This window comes from Mauremys reevesii, linkage group 3 (genome assembly GCF_016161935.1).
Source record: "Mauremys reevesii isolate NIE-2019 linkage group 3, ASM1616193v1, whole genome shotgun sequence".
NCBI classification, from domain to species: domain Eukaryota; kingdom Metazoa; phylum Chordata; order Testudines; family Geoemydidae; genus Mauremys; species Mauremys reevesii.
Window position 1 is genome coordinate 154,158,238 of NC_052625.1, and position 26,639 is coordinate 154,184,876.

A 26,639-nucleotide genomic window follows, 5' to 3' on the forward strand; every position below is an offset into this window, starting at 1 on the left:
TACTCCTTCTCCTCCCCAGGCTGTTCTTTCTTCTCCTGGCTTTATCCATCTGCTTTCTCATTCTCATTCCCCTAACCCTGTCCCTTTTGAAAAAGATTGCCAGATTATGGTTGCCAACCCTCCAGGATTGTCCTGGAGTCCCCAGGAATTAAAGATTAATCTTTAATTAAAGATAATGTCATGTGATGAAACCTCCAGGAATTCATCCAACCAAAGTTGGGAACCCTATGTCACATATATACTGTGGCTTCAAGTTTTGATTATTCAGATAACAGATGTGCTGCTGTCCATTAAAAATATAGTTAGAGAAGCAGTGCAGGACTCTTGTGGCGCAATGTATGGGATTACATTGGTATCTGATAGTCTAATATCTTTAAATTACTCTCTCTGTGTCCTAACACTTGTTAGGGTCAAGCAGAATAGAAAACAAAATGAAATCTCTGATACAAATTGACCTATTAATCCATATGATTTTTCCTACCTTGGTACATGAACAATGTTCACAACACATTAATATGTAGTAATACTGTTATTAGAGGCTTATAAGACATTTTGCCACTTCTACCTTCACATATATCCTGAGGCTGTAAAACACTCTACAGTTAGCATTAACACAGCCTTAGATACATTCTTTCACTTTGCGCTAAGGGATTTTTATGTCCTTGGCAGACACTAAGATTTGTAGAGTGACCGACTATACAGGAAAGAGAACAAAGAAGTGAGAATACAACATAAGGGTGAAATGTAGCGTTCTGAAAATATCTGATTTCTTTTTCCTCTTTAGGTATTTATTTAAGCTGTATACACTTAACACCTTCACAGGGTTAATGAGTGCCTGAGTGCATAAGAGGTGAAGCTTAATGGGCCACCCAGTTCTGCTCCTCTGAGGTCAAGGTACTTCTCATTTACACTGGCATAAAGGCTTGTCTACATGGGAAAGCTATACCAATATAAGATAAGATGTGAATTTACATGATCTCCATGTGTCAACACTATTATTGTGGTATAAGAGGGCCTTTTTTTTTTATGTAGCTTATGTCACTTTGGAAAGGGTTTAAACTAACAGGGGAAAGTCACTCTTAAAAGAATAAGAGTATGTGCACTGGGGTTTATACTGGTATAGTTATATTGGTTTAACTATACCAGTTAACTATACTGGTAAAGCTTTCCTGTGTACGCATGGTCTAAGAGAGGGCAGGATATATGCACATTTTGTGACATTAGAGCCAATATGTATACACGTTACAATGTATATATTTTTACAAAGTGCTCAAGAAATAGGTGTAATGTTGAAACCACAGCTACCAAAACACTTCATGTTTTGCAGTCCTGAAGTAGTCCAAGTGACTTTTATTCACTAAATATTTAAAAGAAGACAGTAATTAATGTTGTTAACTTTCTATTTCACCACATAGAGCAGTAAAAGACCAGGGGAAAATGACAGCAAATAAAAAGGCCTTAAACAGGAAAAATAGTTAAAAGAAAACCATGAGCCATGTTGGAACTCAGATGCTAGACAAATAAAAAAGTGTCTTACAAAGGATTAAAAAAAAAGGTTTTGTGTCCATTCTGAAAAGTTTTTTTTTTTAAGATGTAGAAAGAAGACCTGAAAGATAAGGCTTTCTTATTTTTATTCTACTAGTATTTTCACCTTTGGAAATGGAAATATAAGCAATGTCAGTCTGGTTTTCTGGTTTTATTGAAGGAGGAGCTCTTGGGAGCCTAGAGGAGGGGTATTATGAGCTCTCTGGAGTGTGGGGTACTGAATCTTTAACAACAGCTTTCTTTCTCTAGAATGTCCTGTGGATACTGGAGTTAAAAAGCTGTTAGTAAAAATAAACAAAAGCAAATTTTAAAGGTCTGGAAAAAAGTAATTATAAGGGGAAGGGATTTTAAGACCTTGTCTACACTCTAAACATGTACTGGTTTAACTAAATCAATATAAAAATCAATCTTGCTAAACCAGTGCAAACCTCTATTGTAGATTCTCTTAAATGAGGTTAAATTGGGATTGACTTAAACTCACTTACAGTGTAGGGTTGTACCAGTTTAACATGGCTGATTTTTAACTTGATTTCATTAGACTGGTGAACTTTTCTAGGATAGACAATGTGTTAGGTAATCTCTGGTGATGCCATAATGTCCATAGTTTTCCAATAACAATAGAATCTTCCAGGATAGACAAGACCTACATTTCTAGGGTGAAATCTGGCTTCAATGGACTTAATGGCAGAACTCCTACCTCTGATGTCAAGTATGATTGGAATAAGTGTTAAAATTAATGGTTATAACCTATTTAGGAAGGCTAGAGTGCCATTTCCCGTACCCTTTTGCCCACTTAGTTCTAAAAATAGTTTTAACTGTTTAAGTCACTGATAACTTGGAAGAAAATGGTCTTGAATGCTTATGGAATAATATCCTAACATATAATGAACAAGATAGGGTATTAATTGGCGTCTGTTACAAACCACCAAATCACTTGAGAGAACAGAAGAACAGGGTACTTACACACCTGTCTATAATGTGTAGGAAAAAAAGCCATGTGATCATGGGAAACTTCAACTTGAGTGACGCATGCTGGAAGTCCCATGTTGGGAGTACTAAAACATCCTTGGAATTTCTAAATATTATACATGACTGTTTCTTAACTCTAAAAGCGTTGTCTCCAGCACAGGGAAGTTCTATATTAGACCCTATCTTAATAGATAAACAGGAACTGATCACAGAGCTAAAGTTTAATGGTAATCTCAGAACAAATGATCATGATTTGATGACATTTTATAATGTACAAACAGAAGAAAGTCTAGACCAGTGATATATAGATGTGGTACTTTAAAAGGGCAAATTATATAAAGTTGAAGACAACTCTGAGCCAGAGCAATTGGGAGGAAGAATTTAATCAGAAAAATGTGAATGATAATTGGGAATTGTTTAAGAACACTTACTAGATGCCCCAAAATTCACAATCAAGGAAGAATGCCTCATTGTTTAGAGGGGAAGTGAGATCAGCTATAAAAATATAAAAGAAAGGGAAAATTGATAGTATTGAATATAAATCAGAAGTGAGGAATTGTAGAAAATTGATAAGGGAAGCAAATGTACACAAGGAGAAATCTATGGCCAGCAGAGTTAGACAATAAGAACGAGGTTTTTTTAAATATATTTGGCAGGGGGGAAGAATCCTAACAATGTTATTGGTCTATTACTAGATGGAAATGGTAAAATTATAGATAATTCAGAAGAGGCAAAAGTGTTCAATAAGTATTTCTGTTTTATATTTTGGAAAAAAACAGATGATGTAATTATATCATATGATAACACTTTTTCCATTTCACTAGTATCTTATGAGGATGTTAAACTGCAGCTGTTAAAGTTAGATGTTTTTAAGTCAGCAGGTTTGGATAACCTGCATCCAAGAGTTTTAAAAGTGCTGGCCGAGCAGCTCAGTGAACTATTAATATTGATTTCTTTAATTATATTTCCATCCTTGATTTCTTTAATAATAATGCCAATGAACATGGGTTTATGGGAAATAGATCCCGTCAAACTAACTTGATTTTTTTTAATGAGATTAAAAGTTTGGTTGATAAAGGTCATAGTGTTGACATAATATACGTAGACTTCTATAAGGTATATGACTTGGTACAGCATGACATTTTGATTAAAAAAAGAAAGATATCAATCTGTTTAATGGCTGATGTGTTAATTTAAAAGCTAGCTAACTAGCTAATTACAAAATGTAATTGTAAATGGGGAATCATTGAATGGATGTGTTTCTAGTAGGATCCCGCAGGGATTAGTTCTTGTCCCTACATTTTTTAACATTTTTATTAATGACCAGGAAGAAAACAAATTAATCACTGATAAAATTTGCACATGACACAAAAATTGGGGGAGTGGTAAATGATGAAAAGGACAGGCCACTGACAGAGCCATCTGAATTGCTTGGTAAGATGGGCGCAAGCAACAATATGCATTTTAATATGGCTAAATGTAAATATATACATCCAGGGACAAAGAATATAGGCCATATTTACAGGATGGGGGACTCAATCTTGGGAAGCAGTGACTCTGAAAAAGTTTTGGAGGTCCTGTTGGATAATCATCTTAACATGAGCTCCCAGTGTGACGCTGTGGCCAAAAGGGCTAATGCGATGCTGGGAAGCATAAACAGGGGAAATCTCAAGTATGAGCAGAGCGGTTATTTTACCTTTGTACTTGACACTAGTGTGACCACTGCTGGAATAGAGTTCTGGTGTCCACAGTTCGAGAATGTTGGAGGGGATTCAGAGAAGAGCTACTAGAATGATTATGAGAGGATAGAGACTGAGCTCCTTGAATCTTTAACTTAACTCCTTTGTTAAGGAGGGGTCTTGATTACAGTCTATAAGTACCTATATGGTGGGCAGATATTTAATAATGGGCTTTTCCGCCTAGCAGAGAAAGGTCTAACACAATCCAATGGCTGAAAATTATTCAGACTGGAAATAAGGTGTACATTTTTTAACTGCGGGAGTAATTAACCATTCAAACAACTTACTGAGGTTTGTGGTGGATTCTCCATCCCTGATAATTTTTAAATAAAGATTGGATGTTCGTCTCGAAGATATGCTCTAGGAATTATTTTGGGGAAATTCTATGGCCTGTGTTTTATGGGAGGTCAGACTAGATGATCATAATGGGCCCTTCTGGCATTGGAAACGATGCATCCATGAAAGGAAAACATGATCCCCACTATTTATTTATTTTTTTAAATTAAAACTGACCATTTTTTGGGCACCATGGGGGGGAAGGGGGGAAGGCACAAGCCCATTTTTTTTGTTCTCTACAGGCCACTTTTTAACACACCTAAACCATATTTATTGTGCAATCCTCATAAGAGGGGCTTGTGTGTGTGTGTGCACTTCCGGTCACAATCGACATTTCTTTCCCTTCCAGAGTCTGTTACTGGCTTCTAAATATAATATATTCTCATATAGACCTCAAAGTTGCATGTATGTCTGTCTTTATAAATGACTGTATTTAACAGACTGTAAAATAAACATTCCATTCTACCCTGATTGGGCTTCTGCAGTCATGATGCACGTGCATGAAGGATTTATAGAAAGAAACATGTTTAAACAACAAAACATCCTTCCAGAGGAAAAATCTGCCACATACATCTGTGCTTTTCTTTAATGAGGAAGAGATTATATAGTGGTGTGGTGTGTGGGTTTTTTTGTTTGTTTGTTTTGGTGCCTCATATCTTAAGCAACACTGGTATTAACAATCTTATTTCTCTCGGGATATTCCCAGTAGGCTTGAAGTGACTAGAGATCTGAAGAACTAGCTGGCAGTGAGAGAACTTTGGGGCACATATAGCCTTTGAATACCAACTCTCTAGGGTTGAAATCTGGAAACACTGAATCTGTTGTAAACACCTTGTGGTGACTGGAAATGTCTAGGCTTTGTTTCCTCCATTTACAAAAAAAGCACAGCCTGCTGAGAAAACGTAAGTGAAATCACCCTGTGCCTCCTCCTTGCAGATGCGTACAACCCGCAAAGTATCTGTGTGGCCTGTGGGGCTAGTGGGAGGTCGACGGTATGAGCGCCCTGTAGTGGAAAATGGCAAAGTTGTTGGCTGGTATACTGGCTGGAGAGCAGACCGTCCATTTGCCATTGATATGGCTGGTAAGTACTGATAAAGCTGTTCTATAGGATCTATGAACACAATGTCCTGTTTGTACTCGTGAACAGGCCAAAAGCATGTGTTTACTTGTAAAGTGGTCACCTTTAAAATGAGGACAACTTTGAAAATTTCCATTGTTTCCTGTGGCGTTCTTGATTCTGTAGGTAGGAATATTGCTGAAAATGGTTACATCTTTTAAAACAGCAGAACTTTTGAAGTGCAATCATTGTACACAGCTCTTCTGGTTTTAAATATCTTACAAGTCTTGGCATGCACATTTTCTCCAATTAAATAGTTATTTGATAATAACCCAATATACTGTAATTTGCTTTAATTTTATGTGCTAATTTTATGTTCGATTAAATTGTTTGTCTGCAAATCATTTAATTTTTGCAGGAAGCCTATGTGTTTCATTGTATGATCAACACACACTATGCAGTGTAAATGCAGACACTTTGTAAACCTCATGTTGTAAAATGCTACTTTATCATGAAATGATTCATTTTCTGTTGGTTATGTGAAATGTTGACACTGATAGCTGTAGATGGATATGGTTTGAAACAGCGGGCTTAGGGGAAAAATCACTGACAACTATAGCCTGCTAGATAAAGGCAGAAAAGCTTTAAAATTGATCTCATCAATCTTCTGCTGTGAAGTTAGCACACCACATAGCTGTCTCTAGCTGTCAGCCCATGGTTGGCCAATCTTTTGTGTATAAATCTCAACTGCCGACAGAATCTCTTGTGTGCAGAATTCTGACTTTTGATGTAGCAGTCTTCCAGCATGGTATAACTTTTTTGTACTTTTAAAACCCCCTCTGTATTAGTTTTCTGTGTGAGGGACAGGGAGGGGAAGAAAAGAATGCAAATTGACCACATGTTTTTCTCCTGAAACTTTGTGTGGAGGCACGTACTACTCCTCTAAGGCAGGGGTTCTCAAACCTCATTGCACTGCGACCCCCTTCTGACAACAAAAATTGCTACACGACTCCAGGAGGGGGGCTGAAGCCTGAGCCTGCCCGAGTCCCGCAGCCCCAGGTGGGAGGGCCAAAGCCTGTAACCTGAGCCCTACCGCCACCCAGAGCTGAAGACCTTGGGCTTTGGCTTTAGCCCTAGCCCTGGGGCTCGGGCTTCAACCCCAGGCCCCAGCAAATGTAATGCCAACCCTGGGGACCCCATTAAAAAGGGATGGCACTTTGGGATCCCGACCTACAGTTTGAGAACCGCTGCTCTAAGGGATAGCCAGGTGCTCATAACCAAAACAGGTTGGTGGGGGTGGGAATCAAGGACTGGCCCTTCCCTAGGCCTCTTGAGTTTCACAGACCTTTCCAAGGGGTATCCTATTTCAGGCCTTCCAGTCCAAAATGATTTATAAAGAATATGAATGTTTAACCTCTAAAATCCGTAATAGAAAAGTAATGGTGGTTAAATTAATTCCTAACACTTTTTGTTTGGAGACATTACCAAATATTGATCACTTATTATGCAAAAATGTTACATTGTAAGTCCAAGTGTAGGAACATTTCAAGTAAGATAAAGAGAGCAATTGGCCTTAAATGTTTACATTAACATTTTTGTCCTGCTCAGTGAGATAGTAGCTGCACTACTCTTTGGGAATACCGAGTTCAGGGACAGAGCTGGGATTCTCAGTCCCTAAGCCACTGCAGTCTCGTCAAACTGATGTGCAGTGTGGTTGGGGGAAGCACATCTAAAAGAGCAATCACTGTCTGTAGAGTTTTAGAGACACACTGGTGTTATGCTGTGCAGGTGGTTGCTTATGGGCATTCAAAGGATGATAGGAAGGTGTATAATTCATTAGCTACGGGCAAAGGCAGTTAGGCAACATAAGCCCAGGGAATCTCACCCTTAGATGAAGAGGCATATGAAAAGTTGATGAGTTACCTTGGGTTATATTTTGAGATCATTACTTTGAATGTCAGGGGATACTGTGGCGTAAATATGGGGAAGAAGCAACACCAATAGAGAGAAGTATCTGCTCATATTTTTAAAAAGCAGCTAATGGAGAAAGGGAGCATGGAAACAAAGTTGCAAATGTTGAGAGGAATATGAAATGTTAGAAAGCAAACCTCTTAGAGATTGGAGAGAGAAAATTCTTCTCACCTGCACCAAGTGGTTTTTTTAAATTTTCATTATTATTTTTATATTATTAAGGATCAAGTTTTTTCATCATCTTTATTTTGGTAAAGTAGCAACTAGACTCAGTGCCTGAGTTGGTAAACGGTCATGTCATGTCATGTTTGCAAAGGTGTTGCTACTTCATCATTAGCCGGAGACACAGGGTGGAAGGAGATGGAAAGAGTAAGAGTGTTATATGTAAATACAGAATCAAGCAGACATTTGAAAATGAATGGTGTCCATCTGCAGGCATTTTGACCAGTACTAACCGTAAGGTCTTCTTTGAGTGCTTGCTCATGTCCATTCCATGCTAGGTGTGTGCATTGCGTGCACAGTTGCAGGAGATTTTCCCCTCATTGGTATCCATAGGACCGACTCTAGCACCCTCTGGAGCCACGTGTATATGCGCTGGTATAAGGGGTGCCGCCAGCCCCACACCCTCTTAGTTCCTTCTTACTGCCAGTGATGGTTGCATGGAATGATCCTCCTTGCTCTTGCAAGGCCTCTTTCCCAGTGATTTGGACTTTCTATTGTATATTTATTGTAGTCAGTGTATGTAGTTCTTAGTGTTAGTGTATATAATAGTCCCTGCTGTCAAGGGACTTTCGCCCCAAGGGCTGGGTATGCCTTGGTCCCCGGACTTCAAGTCGGGTACCTCCTGTGGCAAGCCGATGCCAGTGAGTGACCCACACGCTATCTGTCTAAAGTGCCACAGGGAAACTCACGTTAAAGAGAAGTGCCAGATCTGCAGGGGCCTCACGCACAAAAGGACAGAGACATTTGTTGGAAGGCTTTACTCATGGAGGCAGCACTCAGACCAGTCTTGGAGCTGAGCCACTCTGAATTGGTGCTGAGCATTTCGGCTTCCGTGCAAAGTGCTCCACTGGCACCATGCTCTTCCTGACACCCTTCTCTATCCTTGCTTCTTCGGCATCAGCATAACAAACAGTGCACCAAGAGAGGGCACTTTGTGGTGCCAAAGAGGGACAAGCGGGAGGTGACCAGTGCAGTGATATCCGCGCCAGGCCACTTGTCCTCCCAGAGCCACTGGTGACTCCGGTGACTACACCTAGAGTGCCAAGTCTGGTCCGGGCGGCGCCCTCTGACTCTTGGGAGCAGCAGTGGGGCCATGCACGTGTGGACTCGTTCAACCCTGAAGGCTTTCCAAGGCGGCAAAGGACCTGATGTCTCTCCCGATCCAGCCGACTCCTCAAGACCCCCTGGCAGCCAGAGGATAGAATGGAGCAAGGGATGGTGAGCTCCACTGTGATACCGACCACTGCGGCACCGACCACTGCGGCACCCTCCTGTGGTCCTAATACAGTGGTTTATGGCCCATTACTTGTCTCCAGCTCCCGGGCACTGCCCGGAGGCGGAAGTGGGTACTGCGCCACCCTGGTCTCCAAGAGAAGAATCCATTTTGGAGTCTGAAGGGGAATCCTTCGCATCACCTAAGACCTACTGGTACTCGGCCTAAAACCCAGACTTTGGCAGGGGCGACTCTAGCTTTTTTGCCACCCCAACCACGGCAGGCAGGCTGCCTTCAGCGGCGTGCCTGGGGGAAGTCCCCGGTCCCGCAGCTTCGGCGTACCCGCCGCCGAATTGCCCCCGAATCTGTGGGACCGGCGGACCTCCCGCAGGCACGCCGCCGAAGGCTGCCTGACTGCTGCCCTCGCAGGGACCAGCAGGGCGCCTCCCACGGCTTGCCGCCCCAGTCACGCACTTGCTGTGCTGGTGCCTGGAGCCGCTGCTGGACTTTGGTACCCGCCCCCTGGCTGGCGCCTGGCCACCGGACCACTGGCCAATGGAGTGGCAGTATTGGAACCTGTGGGGGTTTCCCCTGTTATCGGGGCCTCCTGTCCCACTGTTCAGACCCAGTGGTATCAGAGGGGTGAGCTACCATTTCATCCCATCCGGCACCAGACCCTGACTCCAATACTGGTACTGACGTCCAAGAAATGGCCCCAATGGATGTGGTGGAGGTGGAGGAAGAGCAGGTGGACCCTCCCCTGTTACAGGCCTCCTCCTCGTCATTCCCGGATGCGACGGTTGCAAGTCCTAGTAATCTGCTCCCACTGCATGACTTCAGGGCCCACCAAGAGCTCCTGAAAAGTCCCGCAAATTTGGGACTGGAAGTCAAAGAGCTCAAGAAGCCTAATTGACATCCTGGCTGTAGCAGCTCCCTCCAGAGTGGCTCTGCCGGTTAACCAAGCAGTGATGAGACTTGTCAGGGCACTATGGCAGACTTCTCCTTCTCTGCCCCCCGTCTCAAAGAGGGCAGAGGAGAAATATTGTGTCCTATCCAGTGGGTTTGAATACCTCCACCCGCACCCCCTGCCCTCCATGGTGTTGGTGGCAAATGAGCAGGAGAGATGGGGCAGTTGAGCATTACCTCCAAAAATAAAGAGGCCACGAGACTGGACTTGTTTGGACGTAAGGTTTGTTCAACAGGCAGACTGCAGTTGTATATCTCCAATCAGCAGGCTCTGCTGGAGAGATATGATTTTAACCTGTGGGACTCATTGTCCAAATTAGAGACCTGCTACCTTTGGAATTGAGCTAGGAGTTCACAGCATCCTAGAGGAGGGCAAAGCAGTGGCCAGGACCTCCCTTCAGGTCCCTCTGGATGCGGCTGACTCAGCAGCCTGGACTATGGAGTCAGCGGTCACCATGAGGCACTGTTCATGACTTGAGTCATTGGACCTCCTTCACAAAGTGCAGCAGTCCATTCAGGGCCTCCCCGTGAAGACTACCTCCCTGTTCTCAGTACAGACTGGCTCCAAGCTTCAAGGACTCGAGGACTCCCCTTCGCTCGTTGGGCCTTTACACACCTCCTGCCTCCAGGAAGCATTTTAGGCCCTAGCAGCCTCTCAGGTTTGTCTCATTTCCCAGGCAGGAGCCCTATAAAAGAAAAGGGAAGGGCTATAAGCGATGCCAACCCCTACTTTCTACCTCAGCCTCCCAGTCAGGCTTGCACAGGCCTTTTGAAGTTTGCCCAAGGACAGTCTACAAGTCTCATCACCAGATCCATCCCCCACTTTTGTTTCTGGACGGCCTGTCACCCTTCAGCCCCGCCTGGTCAGATACAACATCGGACCATTATATGTACTACAGCAGTCAGTTACACCCTCCAGTTTTCGTCCACCCCCCGTCTCTCTTCAGGGATCCTTCTCACAAGCAGCTTCTTATCCAGGAGGTGCAAACCCTCCTACATGTGGGGACTGTACAGGAAGTTCCTTGATTTGAGAGGGAAGGGGTTTTACTTCTGATATTTCCTAATCCCAAAGGTGAAGATGGGCTATGGCCCATCCTGGACCTGCATTGCCTCAACAAATATCTCGAAGCTGAGGTTGCTCATGGTCTCCCTGGCCTCCATCTTTCCCTCCCAGGATCCATGAGACGAGTATGCCAACCTCTATTTAAAGGATGCTTATTTCCACATCTCCATCTTCCGTGGGCGCAAGAGATTTCTCAGGTTTGTAGTGGGTCAACACCATTATCAGTTTGACTTGTCGGCAGCCCCACAGGTCTTCATGAAGCATGTGGCGGTGATAGCAACCTTCCTTGGATGTTGAGGCATGCAGGTCTACCTGTACCTCAACGACTGGCTGAGCAAAGGTCGATTGCAGGTTCAGGGCCAGCGCAGCATCAGTACAGTATGAGCCACCTTCCAGGTGCTGGGTCTGCTGATAAATGAGCAGAAATCAACCCTGGTCCTGGTTCAGAGAATAGTGTTAATCAGGGCAGTACTCGACATGACTCAGGCCAAGGCCTACCTACTGGAAGCCAGATTCCGAGCTATGTTGGACCTGATCTCCAAGGTCATGACCCACCCGATAACAACCGCTCAGGTCTGCCTCAAACTATTGGGGCAAATGGCGGAATGTACCCATGCGGTGCAGTACACAAGGCTATGCCACAAACCCCTCCAGATGAGGCTAGTGTCAGTCTACTCCCCGAGCAGACACTGCCTGGACTCAATATTCATGATTCTACCTCCAGTCATCACTTTGTTGACCTGCTGGAGAGACCCAGGATCACTAATGGTAGGGGTATCATTTGCTGCCCCTCAACCATCCGTTGCCCTTGTCTTGGATGCATCAGGCCTGGGGTTGGGAGCCCACCTCAGCAGTCTCAGGGCTTGTCCTGGATAACTATTTGTATCTGAGCTTGCTTTGAGCAAGCAAAGGTTCCGCCTCTGGCCATCGTGACCACCGATTCCACGAGAATCCAGGTCTCAGCAGCAGTGTTCTTCACACAGGTGCCAATCCAGGACATCTGCAGAGCAGTAACATGGTCATCAGTTCATACCTTCGTGTCTCACTATGGCATCACCCAACAGGCCCATAACAATGCCAGTTTCAGGAGAACAGCGTTGCAGTCAGCACATCCGTGAACTCTGAGCCCATCTCCAGGGGTGCTGCTTTTGAGTGATCTAGCACGGAGAGATTCCAGAAGACTGGAAAAGGGTAAATATCGTGCCAATCTATAAAAAGGGAAATAGGGACAACCTGGGGAATTACAGACCAGTCAGGTTAACTTCTGTATCCAGAAAGATAATGGGGCAAATAATAAAGCAATCTATTTGCAAACAGCAAGAAGATAATAAGGTGATAAGAAACAGTCAGCATGGATTTGTCAAGAACAAATTGTGTGAAACCAACCTGATAGCTTTCTTTGACAAGGTAACAAGCCTTGTGGATGGGGGGAAGTGGTAGAGGTGGTATATCTTGAATTTTTAGTAAAGCTTTTGATACTGTCTCAAATGACCTTCTCATAAATAAACTAGGAAATGCAACCTAGATGGAGCTATTATAAGGTGGGTGCAAAACTGGTTGGAAAACTACTCTCTGGGAACAGTTATCAGTGGCTCACAGTCATGCTGGAAGGGCATAACGAGTGAGGTCCCATAGGGATCAGTTATGGGTCTAGTCCTGGTCAATATCTTCATCAGTGATTTAGATAATGGCATATAAAGTTTGCGGACTATACCAGGCTGGGAGGGGTTGCAGGTGCTTTGGAAGTGTAAGATTATAATTCAAAATGATCTGGACAAACTGGAAAAATGGTCTGAAGTAAATAGGATGAAATTCAATAAGGACAAATGCAAAGTACTCCACTTAGGAAGGAACAATCAGTTGCAGACATACAAACTGGAAAATGATTGCCTAGTAAGGAATACTGTGGAAAGGGATCTGGGGGTCATAGTGGACCACAAGCTAAATATGAACCAACAGTGTAACACTGTTACAAAAAACCCCATCATTCTGGGATGTATTAGCAGGAGTGTTGTATGCAAGATATGAGACGTAATTCTTCTGCTCTACTCCACACTGATTAGGCCTCAATTGGAGTATTGTCCAGTTCTGGGTACCACGTTTCAGGAAAGATATGGACAAATTAGAGTCCAGAGAAGAGCAACAAAAATGATTAAAGGTCTAGAAAACATTATCTCTGAGGTAAGATTGAAAAAAATTGGGTTTGTTTAGTCTGGAATAGAGAGGACTGAGAGGGGACATAACAGTTTTCAAGTACATAAAAGGTGCTTACGAGGACGAGGGAGAAAAGTTGTTCTTAACCGCTGAGGATAGGACAAGAAACAATGGGCTTAAATTGCAGCAAAGGACTGTCAGGGTGGTTAGGCGCTGGAATAAATTGCTTAGGGAGGTTGTGGAATCTCCATCAGTTGGAGATTTTTAAGAGCAGGTTAAACACCTGTCAGGGATGGTCTGGATAATACTTAGTCCTGCCATGAGTGCAGGGGACTGGACTAGGTGACCTCTCGAGGTCCCTTCCAGTCCTACCATTCTATGGAATGGACATGAGTAAGCACTCAAAGAAGAAACAACGGTCACTACTCTTTCATAACTGTTGTTCTTTGACATGTCTTGCTCATGTCCATTCCGTAACCCACCCTCCTGCCCCTCTGTCGGAGCTACTGGCGAGAAGGAAGTGAGAGAGTACGGGGCCGATGACGTCCCTTTTACCGGTGCGTATGCACGTGCCTCTAAAGGGTGCTAGAGCCAGCCCTGCAGATACCACTGAGGGAAGAATCTCTGGCAACTGTGCACACACCTAGAATGGAATGGACATGAGCAGCATGTCTTGAACAACAGTTATGAGAGGTAAGTAATTTTTCTCCCCAACCTTGACACATACTTCCCCACCAATAGTAAATCCGTACTCACTGGAAGAAAACATGGGACTAATTTAGTATGCTTTTAATCCCTGTTGTACTACATCATTGTAATACCTTATTACTGGCACTGCACCGATAAGCCACTGATGTTATACTATAGCTATACGCCTTTGGAGAGGATCAAGGCTGGCCTTCATTTTTATTTTGAAAACAGTGAACAATTCCATGAATGATGAGAGTTTGGGCATCAATTACATAGCCTGACCAGAATTATTAATTTGTTTAGTTATTGTCGTTCCCCTGTAGCCTGGTTTTAAAGTGGTAGATGTAGCATTCCAAACTGAAAGATATAGGGCCAAATTCAGATTGGGAGCAAGTCCTGTTTACTTCAGTGGGATTACACTTGTTTATGCTACGGTTGACTTTGTCTTGAGACTCTAAAAGGCCAGTTTCCCTGGAAACTCATGATTACTGACACCTGGCATTCCCACTCAATCAATTTTGCAAACATTGGATTGGGTCTGGAGTGTAGGTTGTGAGGTTTTGGTTTTTTTTTTTTGGAGGGTGGGGCCATGTTTTCTGGGTAGCTATTGTTATTGTGCTATAGTGTGTTCAAGAAGCTGCCAGTGTTATTTCTCTCTGTTCAGAGCAGAAAGTTTTTTCCCACTGAAAATTCAAGGCACCAGCCCTCAAGACTTGGAGCTCAGACCCTTGTGTCACCTGCAGATGGTTTCTAGAGGTTGACCTGGGATTCCTTCATATGGAAAAATGAGAGAGAGGATGGATAATAAGGGCAAAAAGCAACAGCGGAGTGAGGAAAGGAAGTGAATGAGAGTGGATTGTGGATGGTGGGGAGGAAAGTGGGAGTGGGGCAAGAGGGTGAGCAAGTAAGAGGAGAACAATGTGAGTCAAAGGAAAATGAGAGCAGGAAACCTGAAGAGAAAAAGAGGAGGCCAAGGAGAGACAAAACAGGGAGAGCAAGATATTGGGCAGCACTTGGAACAGGACTGATAAATACACACTTTAAAAGACAGTTGTCTGCAGCAGTGGGGTAGAAAATACAGTAAAGGGATGGGACAAAAGCATGAATAGCATTTTCCCCCGACTCTGTCCATGCCCAGAAAAGACACTGGTTTCTCATCAGTGATGCAAGTAGAAATCATTTCCTGCGGTACTGAACTCATGGGAGGGACACAAGGGGAGGGAAAACATGTGACTCTTCCCTGCGCCATCCCCAGCCCAGGGTCCCCACGCTCTCCCCACCCCCTCTGACGCCCCCCCCTTTGTATATACAAACATCAACATGCTTAACTATTCACTTTCCCCCAAAATATGTAGTATTCAGTCTGTTTATATGGGAGTTGGGTGAGGAGCCATTTCAGCATATATATGATTTATTAAAAGAGATTTTTAAGTAGAACTGTAAGCTAAACTGCATTATGGTATTGTACCCAAACATTGCATTTCAACGGGAGATTCAACTTTCTTTATGGGAACAGACTCTTGAAACTCTTACCAGTCCACAAAAGTGGTCCATAGTCATGCAAATAGTCCCATTGTCTTCAGTGGGATTGATCAAATTATTAAGGGTTTACAGGATTAGGTTCCAAGTTTGTGAATTGTTCTGGAAGAAGCTGACTATGCCTGAGCTGTCAGATCAGAAGGAGCTTCATTCGAGTAAAGGTGGGCAGATGTGTGATAAGTCTTAGCTCTGTTGCTAAGATGAGGAACATATTGTCAGTAAAGTTTTTGGCAGATTCCTGAGCTGGTTTAAGGCCATCAGTGTCTGGCATTATAATCTTCACTTATAGTTCTCTCACCCACAAAGCTGGAAAATGAGGCATTTGTTTTCTTTGTGTTTTTTTTTTTTGCTCCAGTTCCAGTTAACAAAATGCATGTTAGATTAGTTTGGCTGCAAAGAAGAATTCTGTGTACACTGGGGACACCACCTGATTCCTGTCAGGCTGCAGAACTGGGCTGATATCAGAATCCAAACATCCTCTGGTCAGTGCAAGCAGAGGCATTCCTCTAATGATCTGGACTTGATGTGATGCAGTATGGATGTCATGGATAATTCAAACCAATGGGGAGAAACAAAATCAAAAGCACTGTTTAAACATCTTCCGACCCCCCCCTCCCCTTTCCTCTTGAGGACTCCTGACCAATGTAACGGCACAATACATATGCTAACAAACTTAAACAAAGCATTTGGTAGCATATGTATTGTGCCATTAAAACCATATAATGAACGAATGCCCTCCCTAGCCCTGTTCTGCTCATTTAGGAGCAGAATGCAGACCCACCTCCCCCTCTGGAACGGATTGTTTGCAGTTGTTTCTGATGTTTTGCCATTGAAAGTCTTGGGATGGAGCAATGCTAGACAAGTGTGCTTTGCATTATATTATTGGCTAACCATGATGGGATGGACAACTCCCTCCTGCTTGAACGGGCCATCATTGACGCTCGTTATCCCCTGCTGACTAATTTTCACTTCAAGTCCATAAAGCATACTTTCTGTATAAGAACAGGAGTACTTGTGGCACCTTAAAGAACAGGAGTACTTGTGGCACCTTAGTCTTTAAGGTGCCACAAGTACTCCTGTTCTTTTTGCGGATACAGACTAACACAGCTGCTACTCTGAAACCTTTCTGTATAAGTACATTCTGCCTTAAAGATTGCTGTACATACATGTCACAAAGATTATGAATCTTGACCGGTTACAAGCGTACATGTTAACCTTATGGAGAAACATCCTGCTAGACATCTTTAGTGTGGTGAGTTTGTCAGGTCTGAGGTGAGAGTTCTTTCACAAAGCATGGGACTCTGCCAAGGAGCCTCTGTGTCACACAGTGCTACCTGAGGATTGGATTTCTAAAACCACCTTCGTCCTGTCTTGGCTCAGTCTTTGAATACATTGAAAGAAACTATACATGCCAAAAGCACCAACATCATTAGTAGAGTTCTTATAAAGGATATCTCACAGAGATATGAATAAGATTTATTATACTTGTGTGGAAATGTGAATTTATTAGGTTAAGGTTAATATAATTTGATATTTTTTTTCAGTTCATGTTAAAAATGACTTTTTAAAACAGCAGTTTTTCCAACATCTTTCCAAAGCAAACCACCACCACATTAGGCTTCAGAGGGGTAGCCGTGTTAGTCTGGTTCTGTAGAAGCAGCAAAGAATCCTGTGGCACCTTATAGACTAACAGATGTTTTGCAGCATGAGCTTTCGTGGGTGAATACCCACTTCTTCGGATGCAAGCAGTGGAAATTTGCTGCCCCTGGAAATTTCCACTGCTTGCATCCGAAGAAGTGGGTATTCACCCACGAAAGCTCATGCTGCAAAACATCTGTTAGTCTATAAGGTGCCACAGGATTCTTTGCTGCTTCCACATTAGGCTTGGATTTTCAGAGTACATAGACACTAATTCAGGAATCTTTCTGTATTTTTAAATTCTAAATCAGTGGCTAACTTTGATCCCGGACTAAGGGCAGGTCTACAAATAAGATGCTGCAGGGGCACAGCTACAGCGCTTTAGTGGCGACGCTACCTGTGCTGATGGGAGAGTTTCTTCCATTGGCATAGTTAATCCACCTCTGTGAGAGGTAGTAGCTATGTCGACAGGAGAAGCCCCTTTCCGCCCTCCCCTATAAAAATAGTGCTGTCTCTACCAGGAGTTAGGTTGGTGTAACTTAGTTGTTCAGGAATGTAGATTTGTCAGTCAGACCCCTGAGCGACATAGCAATGCTGATGCAAGTTTGTAGTGTGGCCTTGGCCTGAAATGTAAACAATAATTTTCAGAATCATCTGGCTAAAATCTGCTGACTTGAATGCTGCCTTTGGATCTTATTCATATTATCAGAGAATGTTGTCAGTGGTTTGGAGATGAAAAATAAGAAATCTGTTATAATGACAAACAAGTTTATACATATTTAGACCTAACTGGCTAAAGGGAAAAATTGTTTGTGCTGTTAAAAGAATTTTCTGTTGTAAGATTTGCTGTCTGTTTTTCCTTATCAGCCTCTGGGGTTTGATCCTGCTCCCAATGACATTAGTGGGAGCTTTCCCATTTCTTTCAATAGAAGCTTGACTGGGTGCATACTCTTATGTAGTATTTTATGATTATGGCTATGTAGTTTAATTTTTGAATAGTCAAAATGAAAAAGAAGGTGGAGTGAACCTGCAGATGAAAAATTTAGATGATTCACATGAGCCTCAGTTATTTGATTTAAATGAAATTTGAATAATTTAAAAGAGTCTTTTTTTAATTGAAACTGTTCTCAAAAATAGTATATCTGCATTTACTTTTACAGGGATTAATTACATATGCTTTGCTGTTGAATAATCAGGTCCAATTTCATTCAAATATGACATTTAAAAATGCAAGTTTGACTTAGTTTTTTACTGATCATTTGAATTGACACTGTATGACCCTGAAAGTAGTAACATTTAATTTTGTAGGATTTTCTCTAAATAATCTGCTTCTATAGAAAGCAGTCTCAACATAGTTCTTAATTGGTTTCTTTTTATTAAAACTGTGATCAAGACAGTAGTAAGTTTGCATTTACTTACCATCTTATTAAGAGGGTTTTAATTTTAATCTTGGAGGGTTTTTTTTAACTTTAATAACCAGGTATAATTTAAGTGATATGTGATTGATAAAAGGGAAATTTTGATTGCGTTATTTCGTATGGATTACATTTTTATAAGACAAAATGAAATTCTTGAGCATTGTCAACCTCTTGGTCTAATAGATATTTTATTACTCAAGGTGTTCTAAGTACTTGGTGATGTTACTCTGTCTATCTGCGTGTCAGTGTATATATACACACACAAGTCCATTACTGTACTGAATATTTATGGAATGTATTTGTTACTTTTTAAGTAACTATTTTATTGATATAAAAAGTCACCCATGAAAGTAGAATTTTGGCCCTTTTTGCACCAACCTTTTGCACCGTGGATGTAATCTGGAAAGAGTTATAAAAACTTGAAGTATTTATTATGTGGCTGCAAACATGAATCCAGTTATTCCTCTTTATTTGTGTAGTTTGCCTACATCTAAGTATGGTTACCCTCAGATATAAGATACCTAATTTTTTTTTTGTCCAGTCCTAGGAGGTTCATGGTATGGTAGAACATGGTATGACAACAAATTTAAATTAAATATCTTACATACTTCTGTGGAAATGTTTATGATTATCCTGAAGGTGATCATTTTTAGTGACGAGATGAAAAAAGTCTGCATTTTCCAGTAGTTGCTTATTGTTGTAAAGAAGGCAGTAGCAGTTTGCTGTAGCAGTACTAAGCTAGGAATATTTTGGTTTAAGGGTTCAACACTGTTTTAAATACTACAGTGCTGTACATCTCTGGTGGTAAGAGTAAAATAGTCCAGCAGAATCACTTAGTGTAATGAGTTACTAATGCAATAAAAACAGCTAGGAGTCCTTGTGGCACCTTAGAGACTAACAAATGTATTTGGGTATAACATGGGATAAAACACACTTCATCAGATGCATGGAGTGAAAAATACAGTAAGCAGAATATATATTATAGCACATGAAAAGATGGGAGTTGCCTTACCAAGTGGGGGGGTCAGTACTAATGAGTCAATTCAATTAAGGTGGCAGTGGCCTATTCTCAACAGTTGGTAAGAAGGGGTGAATACCAACAGAGGGAAAATTACTTTTTGTAGTGACCCATCTGCTTACTGTATTTTTCACTCCATGCATCTGATGACGTGGGTTTTAGCCCACGAAAGCTTATGCCCCAAAAAAGTGTTAGTCTCTAAGGTGCCACAAGGACTCCTTGTTTTCGCTGATACAGACTAACACGGCTACCATTCTGAAACCTGATGCAATAAAGATGTGCAGAATTTGGAGAGAAGTCTATTCAGTAGTTTTGGCTAGTTCTGAGAGTGGTGATTGCTATGCTGTCTGGAGTGACTCACGACTGTGTGCTAACCTCAGGTCAGATTATCGAGAAGCAGAGCACAAACCCCAAGCTGGCTGGGTTCGATAGATTTCACCAACCCAGTAACAAGTGTGAACTCCTAAAGCACCATAACAGTCTTACCATAGAGTCACAGACAGTCCCCTTGGGCATTCCCGTCTATCTTGGCACCCAGGCAAGCTGGACTTAATGATAATTGGTTGCTGTATTATACCAAAGGTCACAAAATTCTCACGTTGCTCCGAGCCTCAAGAGACTACTCACTTACCCAGATCAATTTGTATCTTAGATCTCACACCAAAAGACAATGCTTGCAACCAATCCTATAATAAACTAACTGAAGATTTATTAACTCGGAAAAGAAAGTTATTACAAGGTTAGAGCAGACAAGCATATGTACACAAATGAATTAAAGTCCATGGTTTTAAAAGGTGACAGTTGTAATCTGTCAGCTCTGAGTATCTTTTAGGGCTAACCCAGGTTGACTCTGGTGAGCTCTGCTTCTGTTTCCTAACTTCAGCCCCCTCAAAGTCCAAATGGCAAAAGAGATTAAAAAAATTTGGCAGCTATTTTTATTTCCTTCTTCCAGAATTCAAGCTGATGAGATGAGCCCTTTTAGCCTCTTCATGAGTGTGAAGGGGTAATTAACAACGTTTTTGTATTGTGATGTCCCATAATGACCCATTTAGTTTTGATAGGCCTTCTTGATGGTTAGGAAACAATCCCTCCTGACTGGGCTCACAGTTTCAGAGTAAATGTTTTTTACAGTCATAAAGCAAAAACTTAAATATTACCTTATATTATGTGATATAGTATAAGTGAGATTTACTGCAGGCAGCAACTTACAAACTTTTCATAATGTCTAAACATTGTTATAAGTCCAATACCAATCTTAGCTATACTAACACACAAGTGAAATAGACTGGTGTCCAGCAACGAATTCGTTAGTTCTTGACTGAGGCTTAAAGGCTTGGCAAGAGCTGGCACCTGGTCTGCCAGCCTCACAGTGCTTGATACAGAAACAAAGTTACTTTTGTAACATTTGAGGTTTTAAGTGTAACCTTATCTTTTAATTTCCAGGCTAGCATTTGCGCGCACTCTTCTTTTTTTTTCACTTGCAGTCAATATCCTTTGAAGTTTTGCAGTATTACTTAGACCAGTGGTTCTCAACCTATCTACCATTGTGGGCTGCATCCAAGACTACCTTTATGTCCCTGAGGATGTCAAATGGGCCACAGCCAGGTGCTGATTGGGCCACAAGCTGAGAACCACTGACTTAAGACTGTTTCCTTGTTTGAGTGGGATCATCACCCCTGTTGATCCTATAATCTTTCTGATTCATAAATATGAAGACCTTTCTGAAATCTGTCTCTTTTCACACATTATTGAAAAGATATAGGTACTTCAGAGAGAATCTTGATTTTGGTTGATGATCATAAGAAGTGCCGGGGATACAGAAGAAAAGCTCTAGAGGGGCATCATGTTGAATTTGGGCCACTGTAGTACATTTATACAGGAAGCACGCATCACCAATATATACTTAGGAGGAATTGGATTGTGGATTCAGAGCAACGTTGACTGCCTTATGCCTTTAACTGCTGTTGTCACTGCTTTGAGATGACTTAGGCTTTGGCTACACTTGAGAGTTACAGCGCAATAAAACCTCCCAGAGCACTGTACCTCACTCCCCATCCACACTGAGAAGGCACATACAGTGCTGTGTCTCTGTGGCTACAGCACTGCTGGTACTCCACCTCCCCGAGAGGAATAACAGCTGTTGCGTAGTGGCAGAGACACTGCTGCTCCAGTATAAACGGGGAGTAACCTTATTATGCAGTGAGTGACCGCCAGAAACTCCCCGTAATTCTTTTAACTGAAGCTTCTTCTATTTGTTTTGTTGTGAACTCTGGAGGGGGGAAGTGCTCTGTTTTGGGGGCTGCTTATCAAAAAACCAAACACAGCTACTGTTTGCTTTGACTGAGTAGAGGGGGGACATTAGCATTGATGTAGTTGCATATAGATGAATCCACTCACCTAGATGTAGACCATGAGAGTCACTGGATAGACTATAAATTTGAGGTCCAGTGCTCTCTATTGTGCAACAGACCTTCAATTTTGCTGGAGTCTCCTGAGGCTTGAAGAGCCGGCATTTCTCAGGCTTCGCTTTATTGTGAGATCTGTGATGTATGAAGGTTCTGATGGTTCTAATGAGGAAGAGGACGACGGACTTTTGTTTTAGTGACCATGGGTTTGGAGTAGGGCCCTGCAACCTATAGTATCCTTGGCCAGAGTCTGAAAGAGCCCTTGCCAAAGTTAAAGGGCAATCAGAATGAAAGTAAAAGCCCACCCCCAAAATAACCTTCCACAGTCTGTACCAAACCGAAACAAACACCTTCTCTCACAAACAGCATTAATTGTGACCCTTCTTTCACAAAAGCCTGTTTTTGTTTTGTTTTTTTAAAAAACAAAATGCAATGTGCTCTTAAGGCCAACAGAACAGTTCAAGGAATTAGTAGGTTCTGCATCTGAAGGCCTTCCTCATGGTAAATGTCCTACCAGTAGGGGTCCCTCCCTTTTAAATGGTTAGCACTCCAGTTCAAGCCCCTCTACTCGAAGTAGTTTGGTACAGGGTGGTCTCTGAAGTAGGCAGGTTCAAAGTCATTAAGTGCTTTTCACAGGTAAAAATCAATACCAACTGAAAACCAAGGGATAGCAAGTGCAGGTCACAGAAGTCTGGTGTTAGATACTTAAGGTATAATAAACAGGCTACTCTTTCTGTACGACTTTCAGTTTCCAGGCTGACTTAGGTGCATCCCCATCAGGAGTGTATGGAATAGTCTAAAGTTGAGGTGACAAAGGCAGGGATCCCAATAGCAATGTCTTCATCCAAGAAAAATCAGTCACAGTCCACTGGCTAGACAAGGATGGGAAAAATGTTCATGGAGGCTGCTGCCATGTGACCATTTTAAGAGCTGCAGGGGATCTAACACAACTCCTAGAATGTGAGCAAGTAGTGGAAACATCAGGGCTGGTATAATCCTTGCTGTATTTAATTGCTTTCCCACATAACTTCAGTCTTATCCTGACAGACCTTTAGACAGCTAGCTCTCATGCATGGCCCAGGTGTTCAACAGTACTGGCTGGGCTGATGGCGGGAGAGTTGGATATCAGCATTGAAGAGGAGGGAGGCAATATGAAATCCTCTGAAACTCCACACAGCAGAATTCCTAGGAATGAAAAGTAATTGCCCAACACAACCCTTTGGAATTACCTAACAAGGAAAGACTGGAGCTGTCCAAGAGCAAGCACTGCTAAGTAATGTTCTCTGGCTGTGGTGCACACACAGCAGTGGGGAATTCATGGCTGGACCCACGTGAAGAACTTCTGTTTTCAGCAAACAAGTAAGAGGGCAACAGAGTAAAAGGGAAGAACGTGATCAAAGTAACATCTGGATTAATTTTAGGGATGCTTTAGATGTCTGCTTTACAAAACTCATAATGTCAGTCTATAACAGAAAATTTACATCCTTGGATAAAAAAATGACGAGAGAGAATGCCTCTAATTTAAGTAGCATTACAAAATCCTGTTACCAACATGCTAATATATCTGCTTCAGTAGTGCTGCCATGACAGTACCCTCTGCAGTATGTAGTGAATTAAGTGCTTGCCTTGTGAATCTCCAAAGCTGGACAGACCTGAGGCTGCTGTTGTATCCAAACGCAGGTGGAGTGAGCTGTAGGGTGATGGGCATTCCCACCATAGAACAGCCCTGGGACGTTTCTCAAAGACTATTTTCATATATTTTGCTTAGAGGCTAAGCCAGGGAAGAATGTTTTCAGTGCCAGATTTATTTTTTAAAAACCCTAATCTACTCTTCAAAAGAAAATGTCCTGGGAGATGAGGGCTAGGCTGAAGCCCACAGGCACTATTAAGGTTTTTACTTCCAACAGACTTTCAAATCTATTAGTGTATGTTGCCTTATTTCCTAGGCGTGGGTAAGTCTGGCTTTGGAAGTCAGAGAATCTATGAGGTTGGGATACTGCCCTTAGATAGAGATAGTACATGCAAGTTACTTTAGAGCCGATAAGGTTTTTGCCATGCTTGTTCCTTGAAAGCTACTCAGAAAGAATGTGGTCAGTCAAGAGTTAATTTTCTCATCTGTGACTATAGCCAGCAGTGTAGCGACTGCCACTAAGGAGCTAACATTCACAACTGCTTGCTTTAAATGAAGGGATTTATGTGTAGTCACAGATTAATCTAAGCAGCAAATGCTGTGCAGAAATACATTTTCTTTATAACTTCCCACAGAAAAGAAGCAGTGGCTGGGCAAATTGTTAGAAATATATTCTTTAACTAGAATAGCATGTTCTTGCATCAACGAGGATGTGGGCATGTGTGCGCATATATAAAATGTTTCTTTCAATATTCAGGAAGAGTGAATGTCTCCATTTATGACAATAGGCCTCCTTCCTTGGTGAAGTCCTTCTCACCAGTAAGACCTCAGTCTTTTTCTCAGCTACCGAGCCATTTGGTTTCTGTCCTTACAGAACTGAAGACAAATGAAGGGAAAAAATGAGTTTGCCTACTCAGGCCTTGTCTACATGGCACTTTAGTCCACATAAGAGGGCTGTAAATTTCAGTGCACATGAGCATGTTGTGTGCTAACTGGCCTGATGGTGCTCACTAAAATTTCCTTAGTGTGTGTGAATGTAGTGCTGTTTGAAACAGAGCTATGTTAAGCTGCATAAGAAAATGTTTAGTGCGCATTAGAAGGATCCATATGGGCCAGTTAGTGAGTGACACACTTATGTAGACTAAAGAATCATGTAGAGAAGCTCTCAGATTGTCTATACAATTAAGACTGAGTGGAGAAGCAAAAAATATGTTTAGCAGAAAAGGGAACCAAGTTAACGCTTGATGGCAAAGGTAACCTTGAAGAAAAATTCTGATGTTTTTCAGACTAGCACTTTCAGTGATAGAGGAAGTGTATGGGTGGCAAAATAAATCCAGTTTTGAGACTGCTGCCTTATGCTGCAGGACACTGCATTCTCTCTCTCCTCTTTCCTCCCCCTCCCAGCTGCTGGATTGAGGTAGCAGGAGTCTCCTTTACAGTGGCCCAGGCAGCTGCATTCACATGTTAAGAACAGCCATACTGGGTCAGACCAAAGGTCCATCTAGCCCAGTATCCTGTCTTCCGACGCTAGCCAATGCCAGATGCCCCAGAGGGAATGAACAGAACAGGTAATCATCAAGTGATCCATCCATCCCCCGTTGCCCATTCACAACTTCTGGCAAACAGAGGCTTGGGACACCATCCCTGCCCATCCTGGCTAACAGCCATTGATGGGCCTATTCTCCATGAACTTATCTAGTTCTTTTTTGAACCCTATAATAGTCTTGGCCTTCACAACATCCTCTGGCAAAGAGTTCTACAGGTTGACTGTGCGTTGTGTGAAGAAATACTTCCTTTTGTTTTAAGTCTGCTGCCTATTGATTTCATTTGGTGACCCCTCGTTCATGTTAGGAGGAGGAGTAAATAACACTTCCTTATTTACTTTCTCCACACCAGTTATGATTTTATAGACCTCCATATCCTCTCTTAGTCATTTCTTTTCCAAGCTGTAAAGTCCTAGTCTTATTAATCTCTTCCATTCGTGGCCAAGTACTTAATCCCCCTAGCCTCTCCCAGACTAAGATCTGGCTACAGTCTCAAAGCAGAACTGTGTTGGTAGGTTTCTGGTGAGATATTTAAACTAAGATGACTGCTTTGACATACAGCAAACAGCCATTGCCTATGAACTAATGACTCAGATGATCAGAAATGATTCTGAAGTTTAACACTTCAAGCAGTGAGGAAATTAAGGCTTTCCCTATTGAGAGAGAGAGAGAGAGACCTTTGTAAATGCGCCTCTGTAACCTAGGTAAGATGAGCATAAAGAAGTGTGGGGAAGGACAGAGGCATGTAGAAAAGATTAAAATTATAAACTGCCTAAAAATTTGTCCCCAGAACTAATCAAGGTGTTCAGAAAAATATAAACTGTTTTACCTGAATCAGTTTCAGAATGGCTTTACAAGCTGTACTATTTTTAGATCTCCCCTGTTGGTACCTGACTTGACTTGCTAAAGTGGAGAACATCTATTTTAGGTCTAACTCAAGTACTTGCAAGACGGCAACAGCAGCACTTAAAAGCTGTTTTGCATGTGATGCATGAAAAAATTTCCTTTTTATTCAGTTGCAGTTTCATATCTAAAAAGGATGCTGCACTAAAGGGACCAGATAAGATACTAGAGTTCCTTCAGATACGATCATTTCAGAGAAAGTATCCCTGCCGGATTATTGTAGTAGAAAATGGGACTGATGTATGCGCCAATAAAGTTACATTTCAGACTCTTTGCAGCATTAAATAGCTCTCTCCAGTATTCCAGAACAGATTTCAAAATTATGTTGTGACTCCTTTGAGAAAAATACAATGGACACCATTCCAAACTGCTCTTGAGGAGCATTTCATTGGTGAATGTAACAGGTCTGTTAATATGTGCCTTAGAATGAGCATCTGTAATTTCTTTCCCTGTAGGTGTTGCCCTTGTGTTTGATAATGTTTTTCAAAAACTGGCCAGCTCATATTATAAACATACATGTCAGACTGCTTAGTCCTAAAACTTGTCAGTTGGCTTGTGTTAGGTTAGGTGACTACAATCTGGAGATCTGTGGATACTTCTTTATCAAAAAAAAATTGTT

General features: G+C 42.1%; 1 protein-coding gene across 1 annotated transcript in view; it reads left to right on the forward strand.

Annotated features, from left to right (window-relative positions):
* The window catches only part of B3GAT2 (beta-1,3-glucuronyltransferase 2), a 41,779-nt gene that overhangs the window by 13,707 nt on the left and 1,433 nt on the right, over positions 1–26,639 (forward strand). The window contains exon 2 of the mRNA XM_039530249.1: positions 5,526–5,670. Coding sequence (XP_039386183.1) covers positions 5,526–5,670 — 145 coding nt within the window. The remainder of the gene's footprint in view (positions 1–5,525; positions 5,671–26,639) is intronic.